General features: G+C 43.0%; 1 protein-coding gene across 1 annotated transcript in view; it reads right to left on the bottom strand.

Annotated features, from left to right (window-relative positions):
- Positions 1 to 21,892, bottom strand: part of NBR1 (NBR1 autophagy cargo receptor) — a 156,063-nt gene that overhangs the window by 5,961 nt on the left and 128,210 nt on the right. Inside the window, exons 18-20 of the mRNA XM_082271980.1 lie at positions 14,959 to 15,313; positions 10,516 to 10,607; positions 3,471 to 3,546 (exon numbers count right to left, since the gene is read on the bottom strand). Coding sequence (XP_082128106.1) covers positions 3,471 to 3,546; positions 10,516 to 10,607; positions 14,959 to 15,313 — 523 coding nt within the window. The remainder of the gene's footprint in view (positions 1 to 3,470; positions 3,547 to 10,515; positions 10,608 to 14,958; positions 15,314 to 21,892) is intronic.

The following is a 21,892-nucleotide window of genomic DNA, read 5'->3' as shown; positions in this document are numbered from 1 at the left end:
GCAAATTAAGGGAATTCCTTGGGAACCCCCAGGTCACCATAACTATTATCCCCATTATTACTTTTCTGGGGACAACCCAAAATGTTGGGTTTTCCTTTACTTTCAATAATAATGGTAAACAGGACAAATAGATAGGCTAGCTCCGGGTCACATTTGTGCGATTCCGGATATCGCATGTAATTCGGAGCGCACTGCTCCTAAATTACATGCCAACTCATGTGTGTGGCGAATTTCAGCCATATACTTTGTATGGCTGAATTCACACCACATCAAACTCGCACATGAGGCTTTTTTTATTCGCAGCAGAATCGGATCGCATAGTGGTTCACATTAGTGCGATCCGATTCTGTGCGAACTTGCAGATCGCACTGCGATATGCGATCGCAACTGGGGGTGTCGTTAACTTTTAATTGACACCCCCTGCGTATCACATACAGCAGTGTGAACTGCCAGAGGTGCGGATGCGATGCGGGATTACGCTGCATATTCGCAGCATTCCCGATTCGCACAAATGTGAACCGGCACTGAATCTCCTTAATGGGGATGCAGACAGCAATAAAAACTGTGTTCTGTTCTCCCTCTCCACTCTATACAAAACTAACAAAGTTTTGCCTTTAGTTATACTTGAACCCATTTCCGCACCTTACTTTGAGTACCCCAAAGTATTAGCACCCCAAAGTAAGTCTTCATTTCTGAGCTCTATCCAGTGGAAAAAGTTCACAAAAAATCCTGTAGTAGACCCTGCCATCTCAGTCTTCAGCAAACATCCTACTGTACCTAAAGAAATCAGACCTCCAGAATGCCTCAGATTTCTATTTACATGCAAAATCTTGTGGCTCAAAGCCTGTTCAGCTGAAGCTGCCTGTAAAAAAACGCCTTTATAAATTAATTAAAGATGTCACAGGAGGACCACAGTGGAAGGCTCCAAAGCTTACCGCCTTACAGAGCACCTAAACACTCTACGCAGGCTTCAACTTCTAAGCCAAAATTCAGCCATACCTTTCTGTGCAAGACTTGGAACAAAAAATCCACCAAGTCCTTCCTACAACACAAAATCAATGCAGCCCCAATGTGATTTGGATGACTGTACATCTATATATATTCATGTCCAGGAGAGTATAAATATAGCCGCTGGCAATAATCGTATGAAAGGTCCGACATGCTCGTTGTACCCAAATCGACTGATGATCGACTTGGGTACACAATCAGCCTGTCCATAAATGGTTAGAAATTGAATCTCGGCTGGTCCCTGCTGAACTGGTTGAGATTCGATCATCTATGGCCGGCTTAAGAATACAGATGGTTAATATTCAATATTAATATGACTAAAACAATGTAAACGTATAAAAGGGTGTGGGAGAATGAGCAGCACCATAGGCAACTGGAAAGCCATGCTAAAACCACAAGCAAAACAAGTAAACCAAATAAATTCACTACTTTATTTTTGTCTCAACTGTAGAAAATTACTGACAACATTAAGCAGATTTTGTACTGGGTAATTTAATAGGAAGGTGCATAACTGCATACAAAGACTGTGCCTTTAGTTGATTTTGCTGTTGCAAAAACAGATTTTTTTTCTTTATTTTGGTTATTCATGTCAAATTCACAATCCAAATGTACTCAAAATATACTAAATTTAAAATGCATTATTTCAGTATGTTATTATTATTTATGTTAACCACTTGCCGACTGCCTAACGCCGATCTACGTCGGCAGTCAGCCCCTCACAGGCAAAGTGACGTAGGGCTACGTCACTAGCTTGTGAGGGTCTAGGGAGCGAGCGCGCACCCCCGGAGGCGCGCTCCCGCTCCCGCGTGGTCACGGACCCCCCCGCACGTGTGACCGGCGGACCCGATGTCCGCCGGCCACTCTGCGATCGGCGGGGGAGAGGGAGAAAGTCAGGCGGCTTGTGTAAACAAGCCACCTGTCATTCTCCTCGGTGTAAAAACACTGATCACACGGATCTACTATGTAGATCCGTTGATCAGTGTCCTTACAGCTCAAGCCACAGCCAATCACAGTAGAAAGCACGCCCCTAGGGACACACACAGCCCCTCCCTCCCAAATAAAGTTAACCCCTTCACTACCAGTGTATTTTTACAGTAACAGTGCATATATATAGCACTGATTACTGTAGAAATGTCACTGGTAACCCCAAAAGTGTCAAAAATGTCAGTCAAGGGTCCGATCTGTCCGCCGCAATGTCGCAAAAAAAAATCACAGATCGCCGCCATTACGCATTAAAAAAAAAAAAAAACAACAAAAATGACAAAAATCTTTCCCTTTGTTAGTAAACGCGATAACTTTTGCGCAAACCAATCAAAATACGCTTTTTGCAATTTTTTTTACCAAACATAGGTAGCATAAAACAAATTGGCCGAAAATGTTAAAAAATTTAGATTTTTACATTTTTTGGGGGGGAATTTCATATAAAAAAATGTGAAAAATATTGCTATTTTTGCAAAATTTACGCTCTTTTTTTGTTTATAGCGCGTGATCAAAAAATCGCACAGGTGATCAAATACCACCAAAAGAAAGCTCTGTTTGTGGGAAAAAAAGGACGCCAAATTTGTTTAGGTACAGCATCGCACGACCGCGCAATTGTCCGTTAAAGTCACGCAGTGCCGAATCGCAAAATACCCCCTGGTCAGGAAGTGGGTAAAATCTTCCGGGGCTTAAGTGGTTAATGGAAATTCAAACTTATCAAGGAAGAAAAGTATGAAAATGTATCTTTAGCAGAAAATAACTTTATCTTTAACTATTGATAGGTCTGGATCTTTTAGAAGATTTGGCAATAGACATCAGAGCTAAAATACCTTTCAGACAACTAGACTGTGTACATATGTTGCACATTCCTATTTATTGTAGCCTATGGACCCCCAAAACTGACCCCAATGAAAGTAATCCATCAAAAACCTTTTTACATTTTGTCAGATTCATAGCAGAAAATAATAATGCATCACCACTGATTGTTTTATTACTTAAATGAAGATTTGTCTTAGAGAACAATTTTTCTTTAGGGCTCTTTCACACGGTCCGCCTCCGCAGGCGGATCCGTGTTGCTCAGCGGGGATCGATCCGCGATCCCCGCTGAGCCGGGCGGATGACAGCTCCGTCTCCGCTTGCAGAGCGGAGAGGGAGGTGTCTCAGCACCCGCTGCCCTCTATGGGGGATCGGAGGAGAGCGGACCGCTTGTCCGCTCTCATCAGATCCACTCCGCTCCGATTACTGAACGGATGGAAAAATAGGGTTTCCATCCGTCCAGATTTCAGCACAGGATCGGATGCGGAGGGCAGCGGGTGTCAGCGGAGGTCACCTCCGCTGACACCCGCTGCCCTATAGAGCTGCATGGAGGATCCGATCAGATCCGCCTAAAAAACTGACAGGCGGATCTGATCGGACCGCCCGTGTGAAAGAGCCCTTAAACATGCAGTAAATTAATTCATAGTTGAAAATTCAGAATGAATTACCTTGTCTGATCAAAGCACACTCTGGGGGCAGAAAAATCTTCTGAGGGCTGGGGTCTTGTTGAAGTCTCATACCGGCCTTTAAAAAGAAGCAAATTTATGTTAAAAGCAGTAGATCTATATCTGTAGGCAGATAGTTGACCTGAAAATTGAAAGGGACAGAATAAGGCTAGCTATACAAAAGTATAGTTTTATTTTGTTCAACTGGGAGCTGAACAACAGAAATCATTTGTTTCTCCAACCAAGCTAAATAACACAGGTGATGCAATCTCCCCTGCTAATGTATTTTGACAGCCACCGTTCCTGTGGCTGTCAGAATACCTGAACAGTGGCTGCATTTAACGGTCTACAGTCACTGTTCAGCTGAGAATTTTCAGCCTGGATACTTTGATTTTCAAAACTGAAGCTGGTGCCAACAGGGTCACCCACAGCTCGAATTTAGTATGATTAAGCAGGAATCCGCCAAAATTTGAGCTGTGTATGATTAGCAAGTCATCAGAAGAGCCTGACAACAAGTAATACAGTTCTGTGAAAAACTATTTGCCCCCTTCCTGATTTTTTAGCATATTTGTAACACTTAACCAATTCAGATCATCTAACAAATTTTAATAATTCACAAAGGAAAATCTAAAATGCAGTTTTTAAATCATGGTTTCATTAAAGTAGAACTATAGCCAAAACTTTTTTCATTTTGGATAGAGTAAGGGGGAGGGGGGGGTTATAACCCCAATAAGATTTTTTTTTTTTCGCCATCTGTGTCCCATTGCATAGATGTCCCTTCACTTCCTGTCCGACAGCCAAACAGGAAGTGAGAGGAAATCCCTGCAAATTAGGGGAATACCTTGGGGATCCCCAGGTCACCAGAACTAGTGTCCCCATCAGAAGATTTCCCCTCTATTACTTTCCTGGGCACAACCCAAAATTTGTGATTTTCTTTCACTTTCAATAATGGTAAACAGGAGGGTGAATCTCCTTAACTGGGGCACAGACAGCAATGAAAAACAACAGGGGGTCTAATCTCTCTCCACTCTATCCAAAACAAAAAAGTTTTGCCTTTAGCTATACTTTAACTACCTCAGCTCCGGAAGGTATTACCCCCTTAATGACCAGGTCATTTTTTGCGATTCAGCTTGTTATAATGTTATAAAACATTCCCAATAAAAAAAAAAAAAAAAACTAAAAAAAATCTAATTTTTTTTAGCAGTTTAGGCCAATTTGAATTCGGCTACATATTTTTGTAAAAAAAAAAATCCCAAATTGTATATTAATTGGTTTGCGCAAAAGTTATAGCGTTTACAAACTATGGGATAGATTTTTGTAATTTTTATTTTTTTTTTGTTATTATTTGTAATGGCGGCGGTTCGCGATTCTTAGCGGGACTGCGACATTGTGGCGGAGAAATCTGACACTAAGTGGCACTTTTTGGGGGCTAGTGACACCAAAAGTGATCAGAGCTAAATAGTATGCACTATTACTGTATAAATGACACTGGCAGGGAAAGGATTAATACTGGGGTTTATGAAAAGGTTAAGTGTTCTCCTAAATTATGCTTACTAACTGTAGGGGGGGGGGGGGGGGGAAGATGGGCTCTGTGACAGGAACACAGAGATCGGTGTTTCAGCTTAGCTGAGACACACAATCTCATTGTGCCTGTCTGACAGGAGAGCCGCCTGTCTTGTTTACATAGGTAGGCGACTCTCCTGGCAGTTTCCCTGAAGATTGCGGGAGGCCGGCGGCGAGCACGTCCACTACTCCCGCGTTCTGGATTCCCAGTGTCTAATTATAGCGGGAGCGCGGCCGCCGAGATCACATGCACATAATCACGTAGATCTACATGATTATGCGCAGCCGAGCCGCCTTGCCGCAGTCAATCTGTGTGGGGCGGTCGGCAAGTGCTTAAGGGGAAAAAAGCTGTTTAAACCTGCCTGGCACTAAGTGAGTGTTAAATGTCACTTGCCACACCTAGGCCTGATTACTGCCAGACCTCTTGAATCAAGAAACCACTTAAAACAGAAGCTGTCTGACAAAGTAAAGCAGGTAAAATATCTAAAAAAAAGAAAAAAACATCATGCCACAATCTAAAGTAATTCAAGAACAGATGAGAAACAAAGTAACTGACATGTATCAGTCTAGAAGGGTGTACAAAGCAATTTGTAAGGCTTTGGGACTCCAGCGAACTATGATGAGAGTCATTATCCGCAAAAGGAGTAAACTTGGAACAGTGGTGAACCTTCCCAGGAGCAACATCTAAAGAACTGCAGGCCTCACTTGCCTCAGTTAAGGTCAGTGTTCATGATTTAACAAAAAGATTCAACTGCTGACTAAAAAGAACACAAAGGCTCATCTCACATTTGCCTCAAAACATCTTGATTAACCCCAAGACCTTAGGGCAAATATTCTGTGGACTTAGGAGACAAAAGTTTAACTTTTTGGAAGGTGTGCGCACCGTTACATCTGGCGTAAAACGAAAACAGCATTTCATAAAAAGAACATCATACCAACAGTCAAACGTGGTGGTAGTGTGATGGTCTGGGGCTGCTTTGCAGCTTCAGGACCTGGATGACTTGCCATAATTGATAACCATGTTTTCTGCACTCTACCAGAAGGAGAATGTCCAGCCATCAGTTTGTGACCTCAAGCGCACTTGGGACACTGGCAGGGAAGGGGTTAACTTTATTAGAGAGCAAGGGGTTAAGTGTGTCCCTAGGGGCGTGCTTCTAACTGTAAAGGGGTGTGGCTTTTGATGTAACCACAGAGACATACGATCCTGTATGATCTCTGCCGTTACACCAGGGAGAATGACAGACGGCTTTGTTTACATCAGCCGCCTGCCTTTCTCCCTCTCCAGCGGGAGATTGCGAGTGACCAGCAGACATCGGAACCACCGGTCACTCGCGCAGGGATGCCCGTAAACAAGCGGGGGCGGAAGCACTCCTTCGGCAGTGCGCGCTCGCCCCCTATTGGCTCGCGGGCGAGTGACGTACCCATGCGTCACTTTGCCTGCACGGGGCTGACCGCCGCAGTATATGTACTTGCGGCGGTCGGCAAGTGGTTAATAATCAGTCTATAATTTCAATGGTAGGTTTATTTTAGCAGTGAGAGACAGAATAACAACAAAAATATCCAGAAAAACGCATTTTAAAAAAGTTGTAAATTGATTTGAATTTTAATAAGTGAAATAAGTATTTGATCCCCTATCAATCAAGATTTCTGGCTCCGAGGTGTCTTCTATACAGGTAACAAGCTGAGATTAGGAGCTCTTAAAGGAAGTGCTCCTAATCTCAGCTTGTTACCTGTAAAAGACACCTTTCCACAGTAATAATCAATCCGATTCCAATCTCTCCACCATGGCCAAGACCAAAGAGCGGTCCAAAGATGTCAGGGACAATATTGTAGACCTACACAAATGCTGGAAATGGCGAGGGCTACAAGACCATTATCAAGCAGCTTGGTGAGAGGATGACAACAGTTGGTGCAACTTTTCACAAATGGAAGAAACACAAAATAATTGTCAATCTCCCTGGGTCTGGGGCTCCATGCATGATCTCACCTAATGGATCAATGATCAATGATCATGAGAACAGTGAGGAATTAGCCCAGAACTACACAGGAGAATCCTGTCAATTATCTCAAGGCAGCTGGGACAATAGTCACCAAGAAAACAATTGGTAACACACTACGCCATGAAGGACTGAAATCCTGCAGCGCCTGCAAGGCCCTGCTCAAAAAAGCACATGTACAGGCCCAACTGAAGTTTGCTAATGAACATCTGAATGAATCAGAGGAGAACTGGCTGAAAGTGTTGTGGGAAGAGGAGACCAAAATCAAGCTCTTTGGCATCAACTCAACTCGCCGTGTTTGGAGAAGGAGGAAGGCTGCCTATGACCCCAAGAACACCATCCCCACTGTCAAACATGGAGGTGGAAACATTATGCTTTGGGGTGTTTTTCTGCTAAGGGAACAGGACAAATTCACAGCATCAAAAGGTTGATGGACAGGGCCATATACCATCAAATCTTGGGTGAGAACCTCCTTCCCTCAGCCAGGGCATTGAAAATGGGTCGTGGATGGGTATTCAAGCATGACAATGACCCCAAACACACGGCCAAGGCAACAAAAGAGGGCTCAAGAAGTAGCAAATTAAGGTCCTGGAATGGCCTAGCCAGTCTCCAGACCTTAATCCCATAGAAAATATGTGGAGGGAGCTGCAGGTTTGAGTTACTAAACGTCAGCCTTGAAACCTTAATGACTTGGAGAGGATCTGGAAAGGGGAGTAAGACAAAAATCCCTCCTGAGATTTGAGCAAATCCGGTGACCAACTACATCTGACCTCTGCGATTGCTAACAAGTACTAAGTCATGTTTTACAAAGGAGTCAAATAATTATTTCACTCATTAAAATGCAAATAATTTTATACATTTTTTGAAATGTATTTTTCTGGATATTTTTGTTGTTATTCTGTCTCTCACTGTTAAAATAAACGTACCATTCAAATTATAGACTGATAATTTCTGTCAGTGGGCAAACGTACAAAATCAGCAGCGGATCAAATCCTTTTTTCCCCTTACTGTATGTGAATGCTTTATCTGACAATATATTTCCAATACTGTTCAGTCTAGTGTTTCACAGCTATGCTAGAATACATAGCAACAAATAGGATACCATTGTTCACAATATGTGCCCTTGCTGTTTCCCAGCATCAAGACTACTCTATGAATAAACACGTCCATTGCGGGGTCCTCCTCTTCTCAAAAATAATACAACCATAGGCCTTCTCGTTGGCTACCAGTGCCTGAAGCATGTTGCAGCAGAGGGCACTGCAACACAGTCGGATTCATTCTCTGTGCTAGCACTCTATAGAGCTGTACATGTAAATTCACTCAAAAACCTGTACAATCAATGCTTGACAGTGCAAGCGGCATTTACAACAAGCTTTAACCACTTAACCCCCGGAGGATTTGGCTGCTAAAAGACCAGGGGGTATTTTGCGATTCGGCACTGCGTGACTTTAACGGACAATTGCACGGTCGTGCGACGCTGTACCCAAACGAATTTGATGTCCTTTTTTTCCCACAAACAGAGCTTTCTTTTGGTGGTATTTGATCACCTGTGCGATTTTTTGATCATGCGCTATAAACAAAAAAAGCGTCAATTTTGCAAAAATAACAATATTTTTCACATTTTTTTATATGAAATTCCCCCAAAAAAAAATGTAAAAATCAAAATTTTTTATCATTTTCGGCCAATTTGTTTTATGCTACATATGTTTGGTAAAAAAAAAAAAAAAAAAAACGCAAAAAGCGTATTTTGATTGGTTTGCGCAAAAGTTATCGCATTCACTAACAAAGGGAAAGATTTTTGTCATTTTTGTTGTTTTTTTTATGCGTAATGTTGGCGATCTGCGATTTTTTTTGCGGTACTGCGACATTGCGGCGGACAGATCGGACCCTTGACTGACATTTTTGACACTTTTGGGGTTCCCAGTGACATTTCTACAGTAATCAGTGCTATATATATGCACTGTTACTGTAAAATTACACTGGCAGTGAAGGGGTTAACTTTTGAGAGGGAGGGGCTATGTGTGTCCCTAGGGGTGTGATTCTAACTGATTGGCTGTGGCTTCAGATGTATGAACAGTGATCAACGGTTCTACATATCTACATAGTAGAACCGTATGATCATCATTCATACACCGGGGAGAATGACAGGCGGCTTGTTTACACTAGCCGCCTGACTTTCTCCCTCTCCCCCGATGATCGCCGAGTGACCGACGGACATCGGGTCCGCCGGTCACACGCGCTCGCTCCCTAGACCCTCACAGGCTAGCGACGTAGACCTACGTCACTCTGCCTGTGAGGGGCTGACCGCCGCAGTAAATAGTCGTGCGGCGGTTGGCAAGTGGTTAAGCTTTACAACATTAAGTAATCTTGACAAATCTATAATTTGACTAAAATTTGTACTTCTTTATAATATAATTAAATAAATGCAGTTTTTGGTGGCAATTGTAGCCTACTGAGCACACTAGTTTCTTAGGAAAAGAAAATAGCTGATGGATAGGGGTTTGGTAGGAAAGGCTCTAAATGCAAGATTGTTCATCTTACTCCGAAATGTGAAAAACCTCTTAGAAAGGACTACATTTAGTATTTTTTTTGCATGAGCATAAAACAATTGTACATATTCTTAAAAGGACTATTATCACATTAAAAAAATGTAATGCTCCTGTCTAAAATACAATTAGTTTCCACTTTGTGTACTTTTTTTATGGCCTTGATCATCAATTTTTATCCCCTTAGAGTTTGTGACCATTTCACATAGCCCTAACCAAAATAAATTTTGCAGGGACTAGATTAAGTGATAATAGCTTTTCAGCATATAGCCGATGTCATTTTAAAAAAATACATATCTATTCAGAGTAACTGCAGCCCAGTAAGTGTCATCTCTTTTGTGTACAAATGATTTAAAAGTATATTGAGAGAAGAGATTCAAAAACATGCACAATGATTTCAATAAAGTATTTTCCACATTTTTCTGGCGGTATGGCCTTTCCAAATGCCCTGCCACCAGTTACAGTATGTTAAGAGTTATGACCAACTGTAAGTTGGCATACGCAGACAGGCAGAGTGCCTGTCCCTGTACGCTGTGTAGTAGGCAGCATATTTGCCGCCACAACCACATTCCTACCGGTCACTGGTTTTAAGAACACTTTCAGCTTCATGGCTGAAAAGCCTCATAGCAGACAGTGTTGCTGACAGTGGGCAGAACCTTATGGAGAAGCTTAAGGACTAGTTCCCTATCAGGTAGGCCCTAAATTTGTAGTTCAAAGCAGGCAGTGAGCAGATTCTATTGTCAACAGGCTATATATTGGCTATGGATCAACCCAATTTGGAGGCCATCTCATGGCTGTAATTTTGAATATATTAAAAAACTGAACAATGAGCCCAAAGATACCTCTCTCAATTTCGTCAAGCATTATTCCCATTTATGTAACTGTCCCTTATAGTACACAATCTGGGTAAATTATTCCTTAAATTGGGTACTGATAGATTACCTGTGTCGGCTGGCTCAGGAATTGATGCTGCCACATGTTCAACCCTCATATATTCCATCACTTCAGAGACTGCTGGAGCATCTTGAGAGGACCTTAAAAGAGATATGCATAATTTGGTAATGAAAAGGGCATCTTAAAAGTTGTTCCTCTTTGTAAGGGAACCTCAACCCACACAGTACTTGTGGACTTCTGTCAGTATACGGCTTCCTCCCAGTAGTGAACATAGATACCAGATTTTCCCAGCCGCCCCCATACAAAGCTAGCCAACAACTTAGCTTGTACTGGAATCTCCTTTTGTTGAACAGTCACACAGAATTTATATACAGCATGGACCTCCCCCTCCTGATCAGATTACCACACACAGGTCAGGGGTTGCCTGATTACATTATCCTATACAGATGAAATTGTATACAGAAATAGAATTACCTGAACTAATTATCTAGCCATCTGGACAGAAACAATGTGAGGTCATTAACATTTAACAATGGAACAGACAGACTTAACACAATCCACATTGCGCCTAAATAGACAGACAATAGGAAAAGACTGCCAGTGACAGTCTGTCTGTCTCCTACATTGAAGTACATGGAATACACATCTAAGCATGGCTTTGGTTATTTAGGAGTCACAGACGTCTTGGCAACAGGCTATAGGTCTTACAGTGTATAGTGGGATTAAATCTTTATATTTCTTGAGAGATATTGTTAATAACTATTACTCTCCCATTTGAATTTATCCAAACCCTTTTCTGAGTGTCCATTAAGTATCGGTCTTTCACTCCCAGTGACGGGGAGTACCATCACACTCTTCTTGTCAATTGAGGGACACATTAAGCCTTAAACCTTGTTATACTGCTGCCTACAGGAGCACTTTTTTCTTCAAAATGTATCTCAATCAAGACTCAAGACCACTGCTGGAGGATTGCCCACCTTGCAGCAGCTATCTGATACAGTCATCCTCAAACTAGCTTTTGGACCGTACCACATCGATGCCCCACTGGACTGGATGTTGAGGGGCTGACCAGGATGTGACCTTTGGGCACTGGATTCTGTGTAAGGCACTTTCCAGACCCAACTTTATTAAAGGTTAGCTGTTGAGTATTTCCAGGTCCTAAACTGCTTTCATTATCTCCAAGTTTGCTCTGCCTCTGAAGACTCAGTGAGTAGGCCAGTCGGACAGAGACCAACGAGCAGCTTGCTTTTTCATGTTTATTGGTTACTGGATGCCATTATCCCCAGTTTCCAGCTGGCTTTACTGTGCAAGGGGGTTACAGTTAGTTTAGTTGAAAAAAAGACACAAGTCCATCTAGATCAACCAATAAAAAGGGGAACAAATGTTTACAATTCTATATACACAATCCCATACCCAGAGTTGATCCAGAGGAAGGCAAAAAAACACAGTAAAGCATAACCCAATTTGCTCCAGCAGTGGGAAAAATCCTTACTGATCCCCCAGGAGGCAATCGGATATTTCCTGGATCAACTTGACCTAGAAAATGTTATATTATGTACATTTAGGAAAGAATCCAAGCTTTTTTTTAAAACCATTTACTGAGCTGGCCAGAACCAGCTCTTGAGGGAATCTATTCAACATTTTTACAGCTCTTACTGTGAAGAAACATTTCCGTATTTGGCGATTAAATCTCTTTTCCTCCAGATGTAAAAAGTGTCCTTGTCCTTTTGTGATAAACCTTAAAGTGAATAACTCAACACTAGGGTTGCACCGATATCGGTATTGATACCGATACTAAGCATTTGCACGGGTATCAGTACTCGTGCAAATGCTCCGATACCCGAAACTGATACCTTCTGGCCTCGGTTCTTTCAGCCGCCAGCGGGATTTCCCCCGGTAACAGCTGAAATGTAAAGAAAAGAAAACCAGCAATTATTGGTTGTTAAGGAGTGAGGCTGCTGCGTCCTTAACAACCAATGGCATTTCAGCTGTCCGCGGGGATTCCCCTCTCCGCTTCCTACTCCCCTCCTGCCAGCTGTCACTTCTGCCCCATCTCCATGCCCACCGCTTTTACCACACCAGCCCACAGCCCTTCAGTTCGGCTTGGCAAACTCAGTGAGGGGGCAAGGGGTAGAGCAGATGGGAACAAAAATTCTGTGTACTAATAAGCTAATAAACTTCTCCGGGTCCCCTATGTTTAGTGGGTGCCGGAGGACAGAATGTTAACTGTTTAACCACTTTCGGGTTTAGGCGGATAAATCCGCAGCAGCGCTCCACACAATTACATTGAAGGCTGGCCTCTGAATATAGGGGACCCAGAGAAGTGTTTTTTAAAAAAAATAGATGCACAGGGGGGATTAGCTCATTGGTGTACAAAATTTGGAGTCCCTCCCCGCTCTACCTTCGGCCCCCCACTGAGGTACTCCTAGCCCCAGTTGCACAGGAGGAAGGGACAGGACCAGATGTATTAGCAGTGCTCAGCTGCTCCCAGGCTCTCAGTTGGCCCAAGGCTTCCAGCTCCAGAGGATCCACCTGCATGAGAAGCTGCATCCCAACCACCCCAGTCCTCAACCCTTATCCCACCCCACTCTCAACAACCCTGCTACTCCCCCCAAAAAACCCTGCCCTCACTTACCCCCCCCCCACCTTGCCCTCACCCCAGCCTCAACTAACTCCCTATAAAACCACATGAAACTTTGATCCTCAATCTATTCCTACTGCCAATCACTTCTAGCCCTCTGACCCTCTGGTCACTGGGCCCCACCTGCTACCAGCTGCTTAGCCTAGATTTCATGAGAATGTGAGGCATCATATCCTGAGCTTATATGCTGCCATCGCAGCAAGGGACAGTCCTGCTGTACCACGTGCCTCCAAGCTCAGTTTCCATTAACAGGTTGGGAGCTAAAGATAAAGATTTTTGATAAAATTGATAAGGTTTTTGATCTACATTACTCAGCTGTTTGCCGACTTTGATTGTGGAGGCAACAAAAACATTCCTGTGCCCTCACCAGCACATTCTTTAAGCATTTGGTCGCAGAAACCCTGCTCGATTCTGAATCCCCCAACCTTGACTAGTAAGCTTGCCTCTGATGATTCAAAATCTATTGCCATTACTCCCAAATTAAAAAAAGACTATAGCAGCTCCTATTGATGCAGTCCACACCACTCTGAAATTAGATTAGCCTGTTGCTTCTATCAGTACTGTTTCTATCAAGTCCTGGGTTCTTTGTGACCCCCTTAGGCCACAAAGGCTTTCCCTATGGAGATTGGAAGCAACTTTTTCTCTACAGGGATTGGAAGCACTTGGATATAAAAGATTTGCTACGCCTAATTGGCTTTGTATCCAGTTTTTGGATGCTGTTCAGAAATAATCCATTCCCTCAGAGAGTCCTTTGAGTGAGCTCCCTTTGGCCCATCTCACTTTAGACATCTGCAACTCAACATCTTGTCATTATGGGGCAATTCAGTCCTGATTCTAGCTATCCTTGGCTTGGTGGCTGAGGAATTAGATTCTGGATTAAAGTGCTTTCTTCCCATTTGTTGGAAGATTTTTATGACATAGGCCAGTCTATAAAGCTGCGGAGGAGGAGTTCTAAGCACCCTGCCAGTGCAGGAAACTTTGTCATCGAAGAAGCTGCCCAGCCTCCAGATTCTTGTCCTAATCCTTTAATGCTATATGCCCGTTAGGGTACTACCAACCCTCCTTACTTTCAAGTTATGACCATTAATCTTGTGTCATATGTGGGATACACTCTGATTCTACCCCTTACTTGTCCAATCTATTTTCCATTAGTTTCCATCCCTCCCACTACTTGATGCCATACCAACTTTCCTAGTCAACAGCATTTGTCAGTCAAGGTCCTACAATTCAATCTAATCAGATACAAAGCCACTAATTCTTTATCTTTTTATCTCCTTTTTGGATCCTACTCTAGTCTCTTGTCATAAACACCATTCCTCCTCCTATATGCTCTCTTCTCACATTTGAGGAACTATAAATTTCTTAATTAATACAGAAATCGATGCCTGCACACAGGATTTGAAGATGCTACAAAAGGCAGAGTACCAGAAATGCAGGTATATACTCTATGTGTAGCTCGAAATTAAGCAAACCTGGATCTAGTCCAAGCAAAGTACAAGCTCACTTTTTTTTCTTAAGCCCACTTCTCAGAATTCTCATACCCAGTTTTGTGAGTGATGCCTCACATTGATATTAATAGGACAGTCTTGGACAGGATAATGTAAGTAACCACAATGACTGCTATTTAAAAATGTGACAAATGTTTGCTAAAGACACAAAAGTCAAAGTTTCAGTGAAATTATCATAGCTGGTATGATATATAGCCATATTCTTTTTTTTTTTCTCCACTGATCTTAGTAATGCAGTTGCAAGAAAAGCAATAACATTCACTAGCCTTCCTATCAAACATCAGCCCTTTTGGCAAAAGCAAAATTACAAAACTATCAGGTTGGACCTAATATTTTTCATACCTCAGGTAAGGCGATGGTGTCAGTACTTCTGGGGTAAGTGGTACAGTGTCCAGAGTCTGTGATGTTGTAAGCATGTCATTAATAGTGTGAGTTTGGACAGGGACACTATCCTCGCAATTCTCTTCATCCACTGTAAGCTCTGTATCGTTCTCCTGGTCACCTTGGGACTCAGAGAGGGCTGAGCAGTACATGGACTCCCCAAGAGGCTTGGTGGTGTCAAAGCACTCAGGCAGAATGATGATGTAATCTTCAGAGGTGTCACTGGAAGCCTGGCTTTCCACTTCATCTCTCGGATTCTCCTCTGGAATTGGTTGTTCCACTTCATATAGATCATCTTGTTTGATTTCAGTCACTGCTGGAACAAGTAACAATCAAAAATGTGTAAGGAGCTTGCAAATATTTTTCGATCACATCTTCAGATAAACTCAAAACATTTGTTCCATAGATGGTCTGCAACACACTGTATATATACATGCCGTACCAATATCAAACATACAAAAAGACGCAACCAATTATTAGGAATTGTGTGTAGCAGTTTATTGCAACAGTCTAAATTGTATCTAAAGCCAAAACTCTATTTTTTCCTTTAAAAGGTGTGATGAAGGGTAAAATCCCTTGCAAGCTAGTTATTTTATAGTTATCTGCCTCTCTGTAAAAGAGATTCCCTCTATATGCAGTATATCTGTTCTGGAAACTACCATTATTAAAACCTAATTTGGGCTAAAACTACAACATTTTGAGTTGTATGCCACAGGCTAACACTGGAGTCCGCGCCTTGGTGAAAACCTGAGGTACACAGGAGAGGCTGAAGCAGCAGGGCCACAAACTAGTAGTGTAGGGGCCTCATGGAAAACATATCAAACTGTCATGATCACTTCCATCTTTTCCTGGTCTTCCTTTGGGTTCGAATGCTTCAGCTATTTTATTGGCAGGGCTGCAATAATGTCACTCCCACACATGCACACAGAAGCCACATCATCATGTCACAGGGACATGCCAAAAATGTACGCTGAGCTGCGCAAGCGTGGCACAATGTACACAAATGCTTACAGGCAGGGAGAAGAGTTTATGACCAAATACAAATTCTTCCGGTCAGCAATTTGTTACTTTTTAGGTTTAATTTCACTTCAACCACTTGCCGACCGCACTATAGCCAAAAGATGGCTACAGCGAGGTTGTCCAGTTCTGGGAGGGCATCTATTGACGTCCTTCCAGAACCCTGCCCTTCGGGTGCACTCTATGATCGCTGTGTCCTTTGGTCAATCACAGAGGCCCCTTACCCTGTGATCAGCTGTGTCCAATCACAGCTGATCCCATGTAAAGAAATGTCAGTGGGGGGTGCGGTCTGGCTCTGCATGTAAGAGGACGCTGAATCTGCAGATTCTGCCGGGACTTGGCTTGATATCGGCTCTGAAGGCTTCCCATACGACTGAAAATCGCCTGCCTAAATGAATGGAAGAGAAAAATCCTGCAGAGTTTATCGAAAAATTGCTTTTGGATATTTTTGATCTAACCAACTTTTACATCATTCTTTGCTGTGAAGCGGGCTCATAGAATACCTGCACGGCCCCTTCCCCCGGGCAAAACTCCAAGGCCATTTATATTGAAATTTCTACATTACAAAGATCGTGATACTATCCTAGCATTAGCTCACACAAAAGGCGCAGTTGAGATCAATGGCTCCAGGATTTCTTTTTTGCCAGACTTTTCTAAAGCAGAGAGCTCAATTTTAAGATGTTAAACGGCATCTCCACTCCCTACAAGTTCAGTATGCCATGTTATAGCCAGTGAAGCTTCGAGTGGTTGCACAGGGAGAGGTGCTCTTCTACGAGCAGCTGCTTCTTGGTTAGACCGGAACGAACAACATTCAGTCTCTGCTCATAAAAATGTTACTACATGAGTGATTAGTGCCCTGTAGTTATTCTCTACCTCTCTAGATTTGGGAGGCCTTTACCGTTATCAGCCAATGGCGGATCAAACATGACATTTATGATACCACTTTCAAGTTTTCTGGCTAAGAGGATAACTAGCTGGACGTTATGGTTCCTTATGCAAAAGGCATGGCGTTGTTCTTTCCTGCCCCCAGTTTGACTGGTTTGGTTAGCTGGACCGTTTCCATTTGTCCCACAATCTGGTTGCCTAACTCTCATTCAGCATCTCCTATATGCCATGGATTTGATTACTTCCTTTTGGTCGTTGCTATACTGCCTGAACTACATTACCTTAATCTCCAACAGATCGAGACTTCGCCTGCTTTTTCAAGACATTGTATGGCATTCTCCAATCTCCGCTGGGTCTCTCTGATCCAATGTAGTAGTTATTTTCCTTTAATATTTCATGGCTACTGATTTTACATTAACCTAATGGAATGTTCGTGGAATCAAGGACCCCATCAAGAAAAGAGTTATCTTTAATACTCTGTCACAAACAGGAACTGCAGTTCTATGCCTGCAAGAAACACACCTTACTGGCGAAACTGTGATTTACTGTGGACAAGAGCGTTCCCTACGCAATATCACTCTGTTTATTCTAAATATGTAAGAGGCACTAGTATACATTACCCCCCCCCCTAAAGTCCCATTCTCCTGCACAGGTACCCTCATTGATCCACAAGGAGGTTATGCATTTTTGGTTTTTAAGATTGGCACTTTGCACTGTATTTTGGGCTCTATACTGTATATCCCCCCCCCCCCCCCAATACAATGAGGTGATTCAGCGTTTAGACACCTTTTTGGCAGAATATCCGGGTACACCCCTGCTGATTGTCGGGGATTTTAACAATGTATACAATCCTGGTATGGACGGTCACCCTGCGGGACCACAGTCCGAGATCTCCTTTTTTTGGCAGCTTCAGGAGCTGGGTTTGAGAGACCTGTGGCGTTCACGTAATCCCCTTTCCTGGGTCTACTCTTGCAATTTGAGCACATACCAACCATTATCACAAATTGATTTACTATTGAGCTCTGATACGATTTCTCCCTGGGTATCAGACTTGGCATACTTTCCAAAAGGTTAATCTGATCACTCAGCTCTGACTGTAGTTACATAAAAACACTGCCCCCTAAAGAAGCCCAACTGGCTTGCGAATCCCTTTTGGTTGACAGTACTATCTTGACCCTGGCTGGTGTCCCATCGTCTGAATAAAATTTTATTCTCATTTTACTCTCTATCAGAGCAAGATGACATACCACACTACCCAACTTGCAGACTTCTTCCACTAATTGACCCTACGCAGATTTTCCCCTACAGACAGGGAATGATTACACACTACTATATCTGTCAGGCAAGACCCCAGGTACTGATGGCCTTCCATCAGAAATATACAAGATATATGGGGATGTATTACTATCTGAAATGGTAATGACTCTTAAGAGTATGTGTCCCTTACTTTTCCAAGCTCTATGAATGATGCGAATATAGTTGTTATCCCAAAACCAGACGAAGACACCCTTTACCCGGAACAGATCGTCCAATTTCTCTTTTGAACTCGGATGTTAAAATTTTAGCCAAGGTATTCGCAACTAGGCTTAGCACATACATGCAACAACGATTAACCCATCCAGATCAGTCTGGGTTTATACCCACTAGATCCAGAGCAATTAACTTCCGAAGGCTCTTTTTAAATGTTCAAATTCCCTCGGACAATTCTGGTACTAGGGCGATACTATCGCTAGATACAGCAAATGCTTTCCCCAGCGTTGAATGGCCCTATTTGTTGAAAGCGTTAGAATTATTTGGACTGTGCAGACGATTTATAAGGTGGGTCCAAACTGCTTTATTTAGCCCCTAGGGCGTGCATGCAGATCAATGGGTCGGTTTCACATTCTTTTCCACTATATAGAGGTACTTAACAGGGGTGCCCCCTGTCACCACTCATTTTTGCCTTGGCCATCAAGCACTTGGCAGTGGCAATTTAGCAATCAGATTCCATAGTGGAATTCCATAGAGGGGATAGAGTTGACAAGTTGTCATTTCACTTATGGGTCCAATTTGGGTCTTTTTCAGGCTTTCCTATTAATTGGGACAAGTCTGCCCTCTTCCTTCTAGATGTACCTAACCCTATTCTGCCCTAGTGCAAGTCAAACTCTGGTGGTATTCTCCTCCCTTAAATATTTGGGGATTTGGGTTCACCCCCAGGGTTGAAGACTTCCTAAAGTTTAATCTAACTCCACTCTTAACTACATTTAGGACTAAAAGTAAAACATGGGTTAAACTACTCCTGTCAGTAGTGGGACATACAAATCTTATAAAAATGATCTGGGCTTCCCAATTACTATATATACACACTACACAATTACCCTGCTTGGATCTTGCACGCCTGGTTTAAAAAAAAAACAGACTATCTATCGCACCCAGATCAGGAAAGGTAGGAGTCCCAGAATAAAATTGTATATCTTATAGCCTCCCAGCTGCAACATTTTGCTGGATGGGATACGATAAATTTAACTGATCCTGTTTAAGGCCTCTTACTAGGACGTTCTTCAATGTACAGTCTAATGTCGCAGCTGAAATCAGGCATCTTTGTGAAGACTACATCGGGCCCTACATTCAAACTTATGTACAAGGTCTGGAAAGAAATGAAGGCTATTATGCAATATGATGGTATATCTGTGATTACACCCTTGTGGGAGAATTCTAGACTGGAGGAAGTGCAGAAACTAGAAGGGTTTCATTGCTGGTACACTCATGGTATTAGATATGTAGCTCAAATGTACACTCAACAAAATAGAAGGTCCTATCAGATATACAAGAGACATATCAATTACCTACCTCTAGATTCTTTCAAGATCTCCAGTTAAGGCACGTCTTGATGGCCCAAGCCCAGAAAACTAACCTTTCCCTTCAAAATATGCCATTACTTTCCTCTCTGGAGGCTACTGCTTGAAAACGGGGCCATATCTCATCCCTATACAAACAGTTGCTGGAAAAGTTTCTGGCTAGGTTAGTTTCAGGTGGGAAAGAGACCTAAGTGAGATATCAGATGAATCCTGGCTTACTATATTAGAACAAGTGAAAAGTGGTATGAAGGGTGCGCTGATGTGTCTGTAAGCCGCAACCAAAGGTCCTATTTACCTAGTATAGAATAATATGTGAATAAATTGTCTGGTGCGCTATAAACAATAAATTATATTCAAATGTGATAAACACAAAAAAAACTTTTGTTGATATATATATACACAGAAATCGTGGTCCAGCATATATATGAGGTATATATTAAATGTGACTAATATTCAAACAAAGTCCATGAGTGTCCATAATATATAAATGATGATGGATCCAAAAACGAGAACCAACAGGTGCTCAAAATAATTCCAAATGAAATATCTGTGATCCACCCACCTGTGAGGTATCTTCCTTACCAGATGGATGAAAGTAAGGTGCAATAATCTCCCCAAAAATATATCTCTGTGAAGTGAAAGAAATCCAATGGTATGTTCACCACGTGAAAAAAGTCAATTAACCAAGCCTCTTACCAGGTGGATAAAACAATGCACATGGATGCGTCCCTATAGGCGCTGCCCTTTCTTCAATCACAGCAGATCAATCTAGGTATTCTCAGAAGCCTACACTTAACTTACGGCTCCCACACTCTTCCACGATGTTCCACCAATGTTCACCCTTTCTCCTTCACAATCTTAACGCACGTGATTGTGAAGGAGAAAGGGTGAACATTGAAGGGAACGCCGTTGGAAGAGTGTGGGAGCCATAAGTGTATGCTTCTGAGAATTGAGAGAACAACAAATCTACTCATGAACAGGTACTCATAAGTTCTGGGAACCTTGGATAGCGATGCCAGGCTTTGCCCCTTTTTCCTTGGTCTCATTATTCTAGTGCTAATTTGTTCACTATTGAAAGCATCAACACCATGGCATGAGGAACTCAATGAGTGGTGCTATACTTAACCACTTCCATACCGAGTCATGTAAAATGACGTCGGCAAAGTGGTTGTCTAGATCCGGGCCGCCGTCATATGACGTCGGCCCGTTCTAGCTGCTACTGCGCGCCCCCGGCGGCGCGATCAGGGATGAGGCTCGTCCCTCGGACATAGCCCATCCCTGATCAAGGTAAACAGCCAATAGAAATTGGCAGTTTACCACGTGATCGGCTGTGTCCAATCACAGCCGGTCACAAATGTCAACAGAGAACACGGTAACTAGCTGTCACCGTGTTCTCCTCCTCACACACTGATCCTGTGTGAGGAGGAGATTGTAACAGCTAGTTACCAACTACAGTGCACCCCAACCACACCGATTGCCCCCCCCCCCAATAAAGAGCACCTGTCACTAGCCCATCAAAGTACCCGAGTACCTGTCACCAGCCCATCAGGTACTCAGATGACAGGTACTTGGGTACTCTGATGGGCTGGTGACAGGTATTCGGGTACTCTGATGACAGGTACTCAGGTACTCTGATGACGGATACTCTGATGACGGGTACTCGGGTACTCTGATGACGGGTACTCGGGTACTCTGATGACGGGTACTCGGGTACTCTGATGATGGGTACTCGGGTACTCTGATGACGGGTACTCGGGTACTCTGATGACGGGTACTCGGGTACTCTGATGACAGGTAATCGAGTACTCTGATGACAGGTACTCGGGTACTCTGATGACAGGTACTCGGGTACTCTGATGACAGGTACTCGGGTACTTTGAGTACCTGTCAACGGAGTACCCGTCATCAGAGTACCTGAGTACCTGTCACCTACCCATCAGAGTACCCGAGTACCTTCCACCTGCTCATCAGAGTACCTGACGCCTGAAGTACCCAAGTACTTTCCGCCTGCTCATCAGTACCCATCACTACTCATCAGTACTCATCAGTACCTATCACATATCAGTACTGATCATCAGTACCCATCAGTACAGTATCACCTATCACCTATCAGTCAGTGAGTACTACTCATCAGTACCTATCACCTGCCTGTCACC

The sequence above is a fragment of the Pelophylax lessonae genome (genome assembly GCF_965119305.1).
Source record: "Pelophylax lessonae genome assembly, chromosome: 11".
NCBI lineage: Eukaryota > Metazoa > Chordata > Amphibia > Anura > Ranidae > Pelophylax > Pelophylax lessonae.
Note: the sequence above shows the minus strand (reverse complement) of the source record. Positions and strands in the feature narration are given on the sequence as shown.